Source organism: Epinephelus lanceolatus, chromosome 18, assembly GCF_041903045.1.
Source record: "Epinephelus lanceolatus isolate andai-2023 chromosome 18, ASM4190304v1, whole genome shotgun sequence".
Classification (NCBI taxonomy): domain Eukaryota; kingdom Metazoa; phylum Chordata; class Actinopteri; order Perciformes; family Serranidae; genus Epinephelus; species Epinephelus lanceolatus.
In genome coordinates this window covers 21,517,305-21,532,678 of record NC_135751.1, presented here as the reverse complement: position 1 = coordinate 21,532,678, position 15,374 = coordinate 21,517,305, and the positions used below count along the sequence as shown (strand labels likewise).

Here is a 15,374-nt window from a genome sequence, read left to right as displayed (position 1 = left end):
CATGTGTGACTACTTTTCAACTCCAGGATTTTGTCTTTAACTTTTAACTTTCAAATATCAAAAGGTGAGTTTTAAAAATTTAGTAACAAATTTATAGTGGAGGGAGGGTCATGAATTTTCCACTAGTCACTCATGTAGCTTCAGGGAGGGTCAACAAAAAAGTCACATCCCAGCCACCCTCTCCTCTGATAAGTATAAAACAGCCCCTAAGTAAGAAAGAAAATCTGGTGAACAACTTTCAACAGAGTAAAATGTAAAATATGAACAACCTATTGTGATATGAACAAATTACTTTCTTGACTTTATTGTGACTTCTTTTTTTCTTCCAAAGTCAAACTCAGTGCACCAAGGTAGGTAAGATTAACTGGATATAGGACCAGTGTTGTATGTGGGTTTTTTACATAGGCTTTTTATGAAGGGTTCTTACCATAAAAACTATTTCTGTGAAAGTTAATAAATAATCCTACACCATGGTTCAGAAAAAAAGTCATTGAAACCTTCTCCTTTAAATGATAGTCTTTCAAGAATGAGATAATTGCTTTCCTACGTTTATTAATATTTATTTATTTACTTATTTATTTGGCACTGTGACTAAGTGGCTCAAGTCATTATTTTACAAGCCACAAATAAGTTTTAAGGCTTGGCACTCAAGTCCCAAGTTTTTGTAGTCCTTGCCCTCACCATGTATTGCCTTTTTAAAAACAGAATAATAATGTTTTACGTTTACAAAAATTATGAATGCTTTTAAAAAGTTGTATTTATTTTTTAAAACAAGTTTGTTGGAAGTTACTGCATCTGTAACTGTAATTGTAAACCTGCACATTTTGCATACTGCAGTTAGATTTTTGTTGACCACCACATAGTTTTTGTAAAAATGTACAATTGTTAGTGTGCTGCTGGGAATAAATAGCATTAACGTTAGCTGATTAAGGATATGTAGACCAATGAACTGATTCATAGCACACTTTTTAAATAACATTGTTTCATCATTGGACTTGGGGGAAGGCAGCGAGTAGCCTATTTTCAAGTCAAAAGGTTCAAGTCCAAGTGAAAACAAAGTCACTGATGATAAAGTCCATGTCGCGTTGCATGTCTTTTTTGATTTTGTGTGAAGTCATCATCTTGAGTCTGACTTGAGTCCAAATCATATGACTCAAGTCCACAATTTAGAGGACATGGGTGTAACTATATACTGTATACAGTAGGTTACATGATGTTACAACCAGGAAGGATTAATTAACAGCAGTTAAAGGGGCTCTTGTCTTCATGGCACTAAACCCTCACAGTATGCATAAGAAGCACAGGTGTTGTTGGACCTTGGGGTAGATGCTATTTATGTGGATACTGCAGACTAACAGGTTGTCCATTTGTGCACCAAGATATTTTAGGAGTTGACTTGGGCTTTGTTCTGCTTATTGACAACTGCAGGGGAGTGGACCCTGGCCCTATGGCTTGTGACGTACATAAAGGCAATTTCCTTTGTTTAGAACCACAAAGACAGTATCATATGACCATTCAGCGCTGTTTGTGTGTCATTGATGAATGACTGACGGATCTGGTATGCTGCAATGATATACCTCAACTATGGAGAAAATTACCGCTGTTAAATATTGTCTCATGTCTCACTCATGACACAAGATTATTTATGAAATATATGTGAAATATGATATAAAGCTTTAGTGTTGGGCTCACCTTCTCCAACTTTCTTTTGTACTCCTTGTAATTCATTATCTCTTTAGAAATCATTGCATTTCATGTCAGATAATTACTATTAATTACATAAATCCTGAAAACTCAGCATAAAAAAGTAAACCTGCCAGAGATCTCCCCCATTCAAACAAAATCAAACAAAGAAAAACCGAGACAGAGAGAGCTTGACCCACACAACCTTTGTTTCTCTCAATGTTACTACCCAGCCACGGAGGAGCCTTACACTCTTTTAAACCTTCTCAGGCCCCTCCTTGCCAGACATGTTTGGCATGTCATATGTCAGTTTAAGGCCTCAGTGCAAAGGGTGATCTATAAGCAACTACCAGACTCAAGGACATACAAAGGAGAGGGTTAGTCTGGACGATTTTCCGTCTTCTCTCCTAAACACAAAGGCCTGGCCCTTTCATGATAACCTAATTATGAGATGGATTCATAGTGACATTCACAGTTTACACTTGCGGTAAAGATGCAAAAGTTTGAGCTTTTACTTATTACAGAGAAGGAAAAAACTCAAACGGCAATATGTGCTCCACATATTCTGCATTTTAATCTTTTAAAAGTTAAATTATATACAACAATTTTTCAGGCAACTGGCAGTTGAAATGTGTCTTTTCACAAATCCTCCCTGCACACAAAGCACATACGTGCAATCAGAGGCAGTTTGAGGGTTCAGTGCCTTGCTCAAGGTGAACTGGTACTCCTCCAGTTGCTAGTCCACACTCCACTCTTGATCAGTATGAGGACTTGAACCAACAACCCTCTGGTTCTCAAGCCAGGTCCCGATGAGCTGAGCTTCTGCCCTGATGGTGGACTATTTAACTATAAGCACTGCAGCACTGGCAGCATTCACACTGGAGTAACAGAAACAACTCTGCATTGTGGAATTACATTAATTTCTAATTACATGGTTCTGTCCCTTATACTTCAAGAATTGTATAACTACTAGCACCTCAAAGTACAACATAAATATAACACTAATAAAATGGCAACTTAGGTTGGGGATTTACTGGGTTGAAAGGTTAAATACGGCTCAAATCAGCTGGCACATTTTGTCACAGTCACAGTAAGAGAGAATAGTGGGCCCTGTGTGTGTATGTGTGCGCAGCACACTGTATTCAAGGTGACACAGCACGTAGCCATACATGCCATCTGTAGCAAACTTTCAGCCTTAGAAAATGAACAATTTCTGACCAGATAGATGTAATGGAAAGACAGGCTCTTGTTTTTGTGATGCAGACTGGGAAATAGCGCTAAACCACGGCTAAAAAACTAAATCCTCTCCCTCTGATGTGCAAAAATAGCCCTTTAATTTGTTTAAGCACACCAAGGGTCAAACAAGTTGTCAAAAGGGGGAAAAAAACGACTGAAGACCTTTGACCTTACTTGAATAGCTTGTGTGCGACACATGTCTGTACAATAGCCACCTACTTATTGAGGTGTCATTCCTCAAGGTCATTGCCTTTTTTAAAGTAAGAAGGTTAGGTAAATATCAAAAGGAAAAACACAACGTTACTCAATAAATACATCCAATAACTAGGGAAAAGTACAAATTTCTTTCCCCTCACTTGTTTCAAATCTTAACTTTCATTAATTCTGGATGCTCTTTTCATTCATGGTAATATTACAGCTCTGGAATCTCCAACATCTTGTTTATAGGCCCGCGATTTATTTTGGGTCTTATCCCTGCCTAGATGGCAACTGTTCTTCCACTCCATTCCAAGGCGATATGTAATCCCTTTGCAGCTTTTATGGAATGGTGCTCAGCCTCAATTTTATTTCAGACATCTGAGATGTGCGGCCATCCTGCAACTGTATACCAGTGACATTTACATGCCTCTCCAAGACCACAGCCTGTGCCTGCCATAGCACACTACAGTAAGATTATTATTACTAACACTGAGGATCATTAACCAAGTAGCATTTTGTTATTGAAACAAGTAGGTGACAGATCTGTCTGTTAATGGAAAGCATATTATCTAGTGTACAAATGCTCAAAATATACCCCCAGAATGTCCTGCTATTTACTGACTGAATGACTCTGACCCTGTTTTATAGACATTGTTGACCCTGTTTTATTGGACAAATGTCCTTCAGCTGTACACCTGTGATGATTTGGGGCTTCCCCAAAAATGGAAAAAAAACATAAATCCATACCAGCATATTTTACAGCTTACGTGCAAATCTTTACTTTAGATATTAAGTATCATTCTTACCTTCAGCAATATTTATAAATATTTCAATTAATGTCAGTATATTCATTTGTACCAATATAATATTTTGCTGCTGGTCTTTCATACTGTAATAGTGAATAAACTGTATTGTAAGCATGCATATATATTGTTAGATATGTGGTGCAATAGCTTGGAAGTCATATGGGATAAAATCTAATATATGTTAATAAATATATGTGACATAAAGTTTTAACTTTTTTATGTAAACACAAAATTTCAAAATAATTTTATGGACACTGTGCTTTTTGACCATTTAGATTAAGCACCAACCAACAGTGACCAAAGTAAGTACAAGTGAACATCAATCAATCTAAAAGTCAATGTCACAGGCTTAGTGACAACAGGACAAGAATGTATGACCAAACTGAGCAGGGCACACCTACTGAGAAGACATGCTGCCTCTATAAAAGAGGCTGCTCAGGACTGTGTGATAACTGGTAGGCTTCCAGCTCAGGTAAGTGCACCAGCTTTCATTGATTAGTGTTGTGTACGTAGTTCAGTTATGTACTTGCAACAGTGCCTAAAAGCATCAGTTAATAATTTCATTTATTTATTTTTATTGGGTGTGCTATATGAAATGTGTTGCTGGTAAAAACTTTAGAAATAGTGTGTGTATATTTTAGAGATTAACCTCTATAAATGTATGTACTCATGCTTGTCAATTCATTAATAGGATAAAAAGAACAGACCTGACTGTTTTCTGCTGGGACCAGAGGGGGTAAATTATAGATTATTTCAAATGATATCCACACTTTCAAAACACACCTCACCCGACAGGCCTTCAAACTGCATGTTAACATTCATTAAAACAAATACCAGAGATACTTACTATGACTGACCTCCCCTTATTCTCAGTCACTTAAGGAGCCATCATGAGTACAGACGCGGAGATGGAGCAGTATGGCCCTGCGGCCATTTACCTGCGAAAACCAGAAAAGGAGCGGATTGAGGCTCAGACTGCTCCATTTGATGCCAAAACGGCCTTCTTCGTGGCTGATCCTGACACCATGTATTCCAAGGGTAAACTCATCAAAAGAGAGGGTGGCAAAGCCACAGTTGAGACACTGGCATTGGAAGGAAAGGAATCAAAAGTAAGTGTAATCATGTAAAACTCAAATGACCCTAAGAAGGACAGACAGACAGTTCTCTAGCACATTTAAATGGCATTGACTTTATTACTTCCCATACTATCTCAGCAAAAGAGAATATTTTTTATTAAACTACTATCTGAGACTACATGACAATCTGAGTGATTTTTTTTCTTTCCTACTCAGACCCTCACCGTAAAAGAGGACGACATCCATCCCATGAACCCTCCAAAGTTCGATAAGATGGAGGACATGGCCATGATGACCCACCTCAATGAGCCATCTGTGTTGTTTAACCTTAAAGAGCGTTTTGCATCATGGATGATCTACGTAAGCGCCAATCTTATAATTTAGCGGGCTTGTATCTTTAAAGCTAATGCATCAAAAGTGATTATGTTCCTCTCCATGCTGCCACAGACCTACTCTGGCCTGTTCTGCGTTGTCGTGAACCCCTACAAGTGGCTTCCTGTGTACGATGCTCAGGTTGTGGGAGCATACAGAGGCAAGAAGAGGATTGAGGCTCCACCCCACATCTTCTCCATCTCTGACAATGCCTATCAGTTCATGCTCACTGGTAAGACCCAAGTTAAGGCAGAATTTGAAGTGCAGTGACAAAGAAGAATCTTAACTATAGGTTTAAGTCAATTGTGTGTGTGCTCATATTTCAGACCGTGAGAACCAGTCTATCCTTATCACGTGAGTACAATACAACTTGTGTGGACAGTTATTTTGCAACTTCATGACTATCTTGCTAATAAGTAAAGATATATCCTTTTATTCCCCAGTGGAGAATCCGGTGCAGGAAAGACTGTCAACACCAAGCGTGTCATCCAGTACTTTGCAACAATTGCAGTGGCTGGAGCTAAGAAGGCAGACAGTGGCAAAATGCAGGTAAAATTGGTTGTCTGCTGAGCATTTGAGCCACAGTTGATTGTTGCTGAACACTTTCATACAGCCATATAATGTCTTTATATAGGGTTCACTGGAAGATCAAATCATTGCAGCTAACCCTCTGCTGGAGGCCTATGGTAATGCCAAGACTGTGAGGAATGACAACTCCTCTCGTTTTGTAAGTGTTCATATCATGTATGTTTGCATAACTTTCTTATGCTCATTGTTACTAAGAGTCAAACTGATATTTTCTGGTAAATGTTTAGGGTAAATTCATCAGAATCCACTTTGGCTCCAGTGGCAAGCTGGCCTCAGCTGATATTGAAACTTGTAAGTTAGTGTCCTTTTGTAGTTGGCAACAATTACAAGTGCACAAATGTGGCACCAGCTCCATCATCAATTCTTTATATCTTACAAACACTCACAGATCTGCTGGAGAAGTCCCGTGTCACCTTCCAGTTGTCTGCTGAGAGGAGCTACCATATCTTCTATCAGCTGATGACTGGCCACAAGCCTGAGATTCTGGGTATGTTACTAGACAAAAAAATGATGATAATAATAATAAATAAATAAGAGTATGCACCCATTTATACATTTCCTCTAATTTCTTCTAGAGGCTCTTCTGATCACAACCAACCCCTATGACTACCCAATGATCAGTCAGGGTGAAATCACTGTCAAAAGCATAAATGATGTGGAGGAGTTCATTGCAACAGATGTAAGTTGATAGTTATTTGTGGAAAAATAGCAAGTGAATGTCAGAATTACCTGATTTTCTAAAAGGATTTGCTGTGCATGAACTGCAGACCGCTATCGACATCTTAGGCTTCACTGCTGAGGAGAAGATTGCCATTTACAAGCTGACTGGAGCTGTGATGCATCATGGCAACATGAAATTCAAGCAGAAGCAGCGTGAGGAGCAGGCTGAACCTGATGGCACAGAGGGTAATTATATGTGATATTACATCATAGAATGTCATTATACTACATCAAAGCACATTAAGCAGGTAGATCATGAATACAAACACCTTTTTTGCATAAGCTGATACTGTAAGAATGGAATCACAACTTATTGGCATCTATCACCTATAGAGAAAGTCTGGCAGTCAGTGTTGTAGTACTCGAGATTGGACTTGGTCTCAGATAAAGAGGACTTGGGATTTTGTTTTAAGACCTGTGAAGACCACAACCGTGGGGATATGACTAAATTATAGTTGAAGTTGATTTCATCTACTTAGGATTTGTTTGTATTTGTGTACTCACAGAAAACAAACATTCTCACACATAACATTTACCTCTGCAATGCCTTTTGATAATTTTATCAAGACATTTCTCCTTGTTTCAAGCCATTTGTTTTCTGTGGGGGTTTTTATGGGAGTATGGATCTTTTACATCAATTTCAGGGGTGTCTCTTGTTTGCATATTCCACATTTCATCGTAAGTGCGTCATGCAGTGCGAGACTTGTGCTAGTCTGGTTTTGGTCTTGGCTCAGTCTTAACCCCTCAAAGTCTTGGTTTTGACTACAACCCTGCTGGCAGTCAGCACTCTGATGTGTGCATTTTTAACCTCCTGCAACCCTGCATCCTCATATGAGCACATTACATTTAGAGTTGGCTGCACCTTTTACTTCATTTTGCTGAACTTAGACCCGTTGTCCTTTTTCATGGACAATTCCTTGTGCCATCTAGTGGCAGCGTAAGTGCAGTACACTAATCCATAAAAAAACAAAATGGCAGCCATCTCTGCTGAGTCAGTCGACAAGTGTGGACAAGGTACAAAACCTGGTCAGATTTTATGGCTGAAACTTCTTGAGATATACTTAATAACACTAATATGGCATACAAATCTTATCAGTTTTAGCAAGAGTGACAAGCTAAGACACTGTTAATTAGGAAGAACACGTCTGAGGACATGAGGACTTTGTTATTGTATTATTGCAGCATTTCACGCAGGCTCATTAGGTGTGACAGATCGTTCCTACAAACAACAAGGACATTCCTAGCTAGGAATATAGAGCAAGGAAAACTCATACAGAGTTACAAAAAAAAGGCAAACAACACACAGTTAAAATCTTGTGACTATTACAGATAAACCCATCGTCCCCATATGAGGACATCATTTTTTTCTCCAAAACTACAAAATGTTCACAGACAATGCTTAGTTTTTTTTATGCTTATCAGGTCCTACTGATCCAAAATAGGAAGGACAAGTTGAAAATGCATACCAAACAAAACCTCGCTCTCAGAAGGTTACAGCAACATGAGACAGCTTACAGAAAGGAAAAAAAGGCCAGAATTGCAGGACCATCAATCACTGATAAATGATTTATTATGTCAAGGAAACAGACTGCAAGGTATCATAACATATTCCAGTCAAACTGCATGAATGAAGAGAAGAAGCAGTCACAAGCTGTAACTAACCAAAAGGCTCATGATAGACTAATATTACAGAGGGAGTGACAAATGAACTATCAGTAATTGCCAACGAGTGTTCTACTTTCTACATATGACATACAGTTTTCAGGCGTGTTTTTAATGGTTGATTTTACAGATTTATTACAATTAATATTCTTGCTTAACAAACATTTTTTCCCCTCAATCAGTGGCTGATAAAATCGCCTACCTCATGGGCCTGAACTCAGCGGATATGCTGAAAGCTCTGTGCTACCCAAGAGTCAAGGTCGGAAACGAGATGGTGACCAAAGGTCAGACCGTGCCACAGGTAACAAAACAGAAAACATGATGTTTGAAAAAAACATATTAGCGTTTTGATATAATATCTGATTATATTATATATTTTTGAGAAACTGCCACACAGAAATCCTTATTTCTAGGTCAACAATGCTGTCAGTGCTCTGTGCAAGTCCGTCTATGAGAAAATGTTCTTGTGGATGGTCGTCCGTATCAATGAGATGCTGGACACAAAGCAGCCAAGACAGTTCTTCATTGGAGTGTTGGATATCGCTGGATTTGAGATCTTTGATGTAAGTAATAAAAACACATCAGTATTGATAATATACGAACACAACAAGCCCAATCGACTGAGTATCCACCTGTATACAATAGTTCAACAGCTTGGAGCAACTCTGCATCAACTTCACCAATGAGAAACTGCAACAGTTCTTCAACCACCACATGTTTGTCCTGGAGCAAGAGGAGTACAAGAAGGAAGGCATTGATTGGGAGTTCATTGACTTTGGTATGGACTTGGCTGCCTGCATTGAGCTTATTGAGAAGGTAAAACAACTCTGTCAGGTAGAACTTAAATCCTGTTTTCTGACGACCTGCTAGATTGTTTTTAACATGGCAAAATGTCCTTTCAGCCAATGGGCATCTTCTCCATCCTTGAAGAGGAGTGCATGTTCCCCAAGGCTACAGACACTTCTTTCAAGAACAAGCTGCATGATCAGCATCTTGGCAAGACCAAGGCATTTGAGAAGCCAAAGCCTGGAAAGGGCAAGGCTGAAGCTCACTTCTCCCTGGTTCACTATGCTGGTACAGTGGACTACAATATCACTGGCTGGCTGGACAAGAACAAGGACCCCCTGAATGACTCAGTTGTTCAGCTCTACCAGAAATCTTCAAACAAACTGCTGTCAATGTTGTATGCAACTCATGCTTCATCTGAGGGTACTGTAACTTCTACGTGGCAATTCAGTTACTCATTTAATGACAGCATCCACTTTCCTTCAGGAAATAAACCAGTGCAATGAATAAAGAGTTAATTATTTGCTGGCACTGTGTTTAAAAATGCAGAGTCTGGTGGCGGTGGCGGTGGCAAGAAGGGTGGTGGAAAGAAGAAGGGTGGTTCCTTCCAGACTGTGTCTGCCCTTTTTAGGGTATGTTTAACATCCCCAAAATCAAGTTCTAATTTAAGCTGATAGGCTCAAGTTCTGAATTTGGAATTTGTTTTAAATATTAATATTTCACCTCACAGGAGAACTTGGGCAAGCTGATGACCAACTTGAGGAGTACGCATCCTCATTTTGTGCGCTGCTTGATTCCTAATGAATCAAAGACCCCAGGTTTGTTCTTTTTGTGTTGTTGTTGTTGCTGCTGCTATTTTGTAAATGTTCTCTCTCAAAAGTAGCCCTTTTGAGGGAAGAAAAGATGAGCCAAAATGCTTAATACATTGACTTATTTTGTACAATGTGCAGGCCTTATGGAGAACCACTTGGTCATCCACCAGCTGAGGTGTAACGGTGTGCTGGAGGGCATCAGAATCTGCAGAAAGGGCTTCCCCAGCAGAATCCTCTATGGTGACTTTAAGCAGAGGTGACTGTAGTTTTCATTATAAGCAAGTCAAGTTGACTTCAGAAAAGGTATGGTGGTGGAAAAACACTGGGAAAAGATGCAAGGTAAATATAAGTAACAAATTGTTTTTTCTTGCAGATACAAAGTATTGAATGCTAGTGTCATCCCTGAGGGACAGTTCATTGACAACAAGAAAGCTTCAGAGAAGCTGCTGGGCTCTATTGATGTGGACCACACCCAGTACAAGTTTGGACACACAAAGGTTAATTCTTATAGTCAGTATTAACAGACTTGTGCTTGTGCAGTTTTTCTGTTCTATTCAAAGGTGCTAACGATAAATTACCTTTACATAGGTGTTCTTCAAAGCTGGTCTGCTGGGTACCCTGGAGGAGATGAGAGATGACAAACTGGCTGCATTGGTGACCATGACTCAGGCACTCTGCAGAGGTTTCCTCATGAGGAAGGAGTTTGTTAAGATGATGGAGCGAAGGTATGATTGTCATGCAGCATACTAAATCAACTCTGAAATTCCAGTGTGATGCTAAACAACACTTATATTGTTAATGTTATTTTATCAGAGATGCAATCTTCACCATCCAATACAACGTCCGATCATTTATGAATGTGAAGAACTGGCCATGGATGCATCTGTACTTCAAGATCAAGCCTCTTCTGAAGAGTGCTGAGACTGAGAAGGAGCTGCAGCAGATGAAGGAGAACTATGATAAGATGCAAACTGACCTGGCTACTGCTCTGGCCAAGAAGAAGGAACTGGAGGAGAAGATGGTTTCCCTGCTGCAGGAAAAGAATGACCTGCAACTGCAAGTGGCATCTGTGAGTAGAAAGCAAAGGCAGACGTTTTGCTTTGCCCAAACAATCCATTGCATCTTGAAGCATGTTTCAGTCAAAATAATGGCATATGTATATGTTGAAACCATAGGAAAGTGAGAATCTCTCAGATGCCGAGGAAAGGTGCGAGGGGCTCATTAAGAGCAAGATCCAGCTCGAGGCAAAACTCAAAGAGACAACTGAGAGACTGGAGGATGAAGAGGAAATGAATGCTGAGCTGACTGCCAAGAAGAGGAAACTGGAGGATGAATGCTCTGAGCTGAAGAAAGACATTGATGACTTGGAGCTCACCTTGGCTAAAGTGGAGAAGGAGAAACATGCCACAGAAAACAAGGTTCATGAAACTTAAAATATACACAGATGTAAAATTATAAAATGTTTCTATAAAGGTTTCAAAATGTATAGATCTTAAATTATGACAAAAAATTACCGTTCATGCCTTTTTAGGTGAAAAACCTGACAGAAGAGATGGCATCTCAAGATGAGACCATTGCCAAGTTGACTAAGGAGAAGAAAGCCCTCCAAGAGGCCCACCAGCAAACACTTGATGATCTCCAGGCAGAGGAAGACAAAGTCAACACTCTGAGCAAGGCCAAGACAAAGCTGGAACAGCAAGTGGACGATGTAAGAAAACAATGTCATGATTTTCCCTTGACCTTTTCCCTGTAATGACTTGGTATTCTTGGCACTGATGATCTGTCTTTTAAATGCCTGTAATGAACTGTCATTAACTGTCATTTGACAGCTCGAGGGATCTTTGGAGCAAGAGAAGAAGCTCCGCATGGATCTTGAGAGAGCCAAGAGAAAGCTTGAGGGAGATCTGAAACTGGCCCAGGAATCCATAATGGATCTGGAAAATGACAAGCAACAATCTGAGGAAAAACTAAAGAAGTATGTTTTTAGTTATTTTTGATATATGATTTTACTAGAAACCATAATGCAACATAATGATCCGGAGTCAGCTATGACATTAAAAAAACATTTTGTTATCCTCTTCCAGGAAGGACTTTGAGACCAGCCAGCTCCTCAGCAAAATTGAGGATGAACAGTCTCTTGGTGCTCAGCTTCAGAAGAAGATCAAGGAACTCCAGGTAACATATTTGACATGAATATTAAAGTGAGTTTATCAAAAACAACATGCTCAAGCTAATAAGCTTCCTTGATATATCTACCACCAAATCTAGGCTCGCATTGAGGAGCTGGAGGAGGAGATTGAGGCTGAGAGGGCTGCTCGTGCTAAGGTGGAGAAGCAGAGGGCTGACCTCTCCAGGGAGCTTGAAGAGATCAGCGAGAGGCTTGAGGAGGCTGGTGGGGCAACAGCCGCTCAGATTGAGATGAACAAGAAGCGTGAGACTGAGTTCCAGAAGCTGCGTCGTGATCTTGAAGAGTCCACCCTGCAGCATGAAGCCACCGCAGCAGCTCTCCGCAAGAAGCAGGCTGACAGTGTTGCAGAGCTGGGAGAGCAGATTGACAACCTCCAGCGTGTCAAGCAGAAGCTGGAGAAGGAAAAAAGCGAGTACAAGATGGAGATCGATGACCTCTCCAGCAACATGGAGGCTGTTGCTAAAGCAAAGGTATGCACTGTTTTTGCAGGAAAACACATTCACATAAGATGGCACAGTGGTACAGTGGTTAGCATTGTTGCCTTACAGTAAGAGGGTGGGGGAGCCCATATGTGCCGAGTTTGCATGTTGTCCCCACAACACCATGGGTTTTATCCGGGCTCTCCAGCTTCCTCTCCCAGTCCAGAGACAAGCAGGTTAGGTGTTCCCGTGAGAGTGACTGGTTGTCTGTCTCAATGTGTCAGCCCTGTGATAATCTAGAGACCTGTCTAGGGTGTAGCCCGCCTCCCACCCAATGTCATCCCCCCCAGTAAATAATATTATATATTAATACAAGATATCTGTTCACTGCATTTACTTTATGCCAATTGCAGGCCAATCTGGAGAAAATGTGCCGAACTCTTGAAGACCAACTAAGTGAAATCAAGTCCAAAAATGATGAGAATGTTCGTCAGCTGAATGACTTGAGTGCACAGAGGGCCAGACTGCAAACAGAGAATGGTGTGTACCCAATGATGTATTATGTGCAATACAATGTTAATAGTGCTATTCCAATTTTCCAATAATATGATTAATTTGTGTGTTTAAATTGAAACACTGTGATGTGTATATAAGGCATAGTTACTGAGGTCACAGCTTGCATGTCATGTTTTTTGTTGTTGTATTGAAAATTCCACATGAATAACTCTCTCTTCCTCTTACTATCTGACTCTTATTCTTTTAGGTGAGTTTACACGCCAGATTGAGGAGAAAGAAGCTCTCATTTCCCAGCTGACCAGAGGCAAACAGGCCTTCACTCAGCAGATTGAAGAGCTTAAGAGACACATTGAGGAAGAAGTGAAGGTATACTATCTTGCATTGTCCACTTCATAATGCAATGTGTGCTTGGACTGTCTGTGATTTCATCAAGTATGGATATCCAGTAATATGGTTTTACTGGATTTACTTATGGCAAACCTGGTCAGTAAAAGGTACAGCCTGTGTAAGAAAATCTGTTCTGTGTATGTGCTACAGAACTTTAACCAAAATAATTAAACTTTTATGCTTCTTATGATGAATTTGTAGGCCAAGAACGCCCTGGCCCATGCTGTTCAATCAGCCCGTCACGACTGTGATCTGCTCAGAGAGCAGTTTGAGGAGGAGCAGGAGGCCAAGGCTGAGCTGCAGCGTGGAATGTCCAAGGCCAACAGCGAGGTGGCTCAGTGGAGAAGCAAATATGAGACTGATGCTATCCAGCGCACTGAGGAGCTGGAGGAGGCCAAGTACATAAAACTATTCTAGTTTTCATAAATAAATATGGTTTCAATTCAATATTCACATCAGATATTTTTTGCAAAATTACATTTACTTCTTCTCCACAGGAAAAAGCTTGCCCAGCGCCTGCAGGATGCTGAGGAATCCATTGAGGCTGTGAACTCCAAGTGTGCCTCTCTGGAGAAGACTAAACAGAGGCTGCAGGGTGAGGTGGAGGACCTCATGATTGATGTGGAGAGAGCTAATGCTCTGGCTGCCAACCTTGACAAGAAGCAGAGGAACTTTGATAAGGTAAATGGTTAAACTGATAATTATAACTAGTTTTACCAAAAGAAACACAAACCTATGTCATTAACTAACCATTTATCAACCCATATAATTTTAGGTCCTGGCAGAATGGAAGCAGAAGTATGAGGAGGGTCAGGCAGAGCTGGAAGGAGCTCAGAAGGAGGCTCGCTCTCTCAGCACTGAACTGTTTAAGATGAAGAACTCCTATGAGGAGGCTCTGGATCATCTGGAGACCATGAAGAGAGAGAACAAGAACCTGCAGCGTACATGAACTTCTATCTACATTAAAGGCAAATAATTTATTGCCGGTTGTGAAGAGTCTAAGAGTTTCTTGTATTTTCTCTGTAGAGGAGATCTCAGATCTGACTGAACAGATTGGTGAGACTGGAAAAAGCATCCATGAGCTGGAGAAAGCCAAGAAGGCTGTAGAAAGTGAGAAGGTTGAAATTCAGACTGCTCTGGAGGAAGCAGAGGTATCATCTTTTATATTTCATCTGTTTGCTTTTGCAAAAAAATATTTATTGGCTCTCTATGCCATTAGTTTTCTTTAACTTATCTAAAATATATTTTGTTAAAATGACAGAACAATTATTGTGGTTGTTAGCTATGCTCAGCGTACTTTTCTTGCAGGGTACACTGGAGCACGAGGAGTCCAAGATTCTTCGTATTCAGCTTGAGCTCAACCAGGTCAAAGGTGAGATTGACAGGAAGTTGGCAGAGAAGGATGAGGAGATGGAGCAGATCAAGAGGAACAGCCAGAGGGTGATTGACTCCATGCAGAGCACTCTGGATTCTGAGGTCAGGAGCAGAAATGATGCCCTGAGAATCAAGAAGAAGATGGAGGGAGACCTGAATGAGATGGAGATTCAGCTGAGCCATGCCAACAGACAGGCCGCTGAGGCCCAGAAACAGCTGAGGAATGTCCAGGGACAGCTCAAGGTGAGTTTTGTTTGATTACTGATGAAAGAAACTGTTTGAGAGTAAGGAAAGTTAAGATTAATTCTTTATTTGTATGTTTTCAGGATGCCCAACTGCATCTTGACGAAGCTCTCAGAGGACAGGAAGACATGAAGGAGCAGGTTGCCATGGTGGAGCGCAGAAATGGCCTGATGCTGGCTGAGATTGAGGAGCTGAGAGCTGCTCTGGAGCAGACAGAGAGAGGCCGCAAAGTGGCTGAGCAGGAGTTGGTTGATGCCAGTGAGCGTGTTGGACTGCTTCACTCTCAGGTATTGATTCATTAATTCATG

At 40.5% G+C, this 15,374-nt stretch overlaps 1 protein-coding gene across 1 annotated transcript in view; it reads left to right on the top strand.

The window, feature by feature from the left end:
- Positions 1–15,374, top strand: part of LOC117268423 (uncharacterized) — a 35,165-nt gene that overhangs the window by 18,397 nt on the left and 1,394 nt on the right. The window contains exons 42-75 of the mRNA XM_078161661.1: positions 332–350; positions 4,806–5,032; positions 5,216–5,359; positions 5,447–5,603; positions 5,698–5,725; positions 5,815–5,920; positions 6,006–6,098; positions 6,187–6,250; positions 6,348–6,446; positions 6,535–6,638; positions 6,727–6,865; positions 8,524–8,642; positions 8,755–8,904; positions 8,987–9,157; positions 9,244–9,550; positions 9,677–9,759; positions 9,858–9,945; positions 10,078–10,195; positions 10,313–10,436; positions 10,528–10,664; positions 10,753–11,008; positions 11,115–11,357; positions 11,471–11,647; positions 11,769–11,914; positions 12,024–12,114; positions 12,208–12,597; positions 12,960–13,086; positions 13,310–13,428; positions 13,651–13,847; positions 13,947–14,130; positions 14,225–14,390; positions 14,476–14,600; positions 14,758–15,066; positions 15,150–15,353. Coding sequence (XP_078017787.1) covers positions 332–350; positions 4,806–5,032; positions 5,216–5,359; positions 5,447–5,603; positions 5,698–5,725; positions 5,815–5,920; positions 6,006–6,098; positions 6,187–6,250; positions 6,348–6,446; positions 6,535–6,638; positions 6,727–6,865; positions 8,524–8,642; positions 8,755–8,904; positions 8,987–9,157; positions 9,244–9,550; positions 9,677–9,759; positions 9,858–9,945; positions 10,078–10,195; positions 10,313–10,436; positions 10,528–10,664; positions 10,753–11,008; positions 11,115–11,357; positions 11,471–11,647; positions 11,769–11,914; positions 12,024–12,114; positions 12,208–12,597; positions 12,960–13,086; positions 13,310–13,428; positions 13,651–13,847; positions 13,947–14,130; positions 14,225–14,390; positions 14,476–14,600; positions 14,758–15,066; positions 15,150–15,353 — 5,211 coding nt within the window. The remainder of the gene's footprint in view (positions 1–331; positions 351–4,805; positions 5,033–5,215; positions 5,360–5,446; positions 5,604–5,697; positions 5,726–5,814; positions 5,921–6,005; positions 6,099–6,186; positions 6,251–6,347; positions 6,447–6,534; positions 6,639–6,726; positions 6,866–8,523; positions 8,643–8,754; positions 8,905–8,986; positions 9,158–9,243; positions 9,551–9,676; positions 9,760–9,857; positions 9,946–10,077; positions 10,196–10,312; positions 10,437–10,527; positions 10,665–10,752; positions 11,009–11,114; positions 11,358–11,470; positions 11,648–11,768; positions 11,915–12,023; positions 12,115–12,207; positions 12,598–12,959; positions 13,087–13,309; positions 13,429–13,650; positions 13,848–13,946; positions 14,131–14,224; positions 14,391–14,475; positions 14,601–14,757; positions 15,067–15,149; positions 15,354–15,374) is intronic.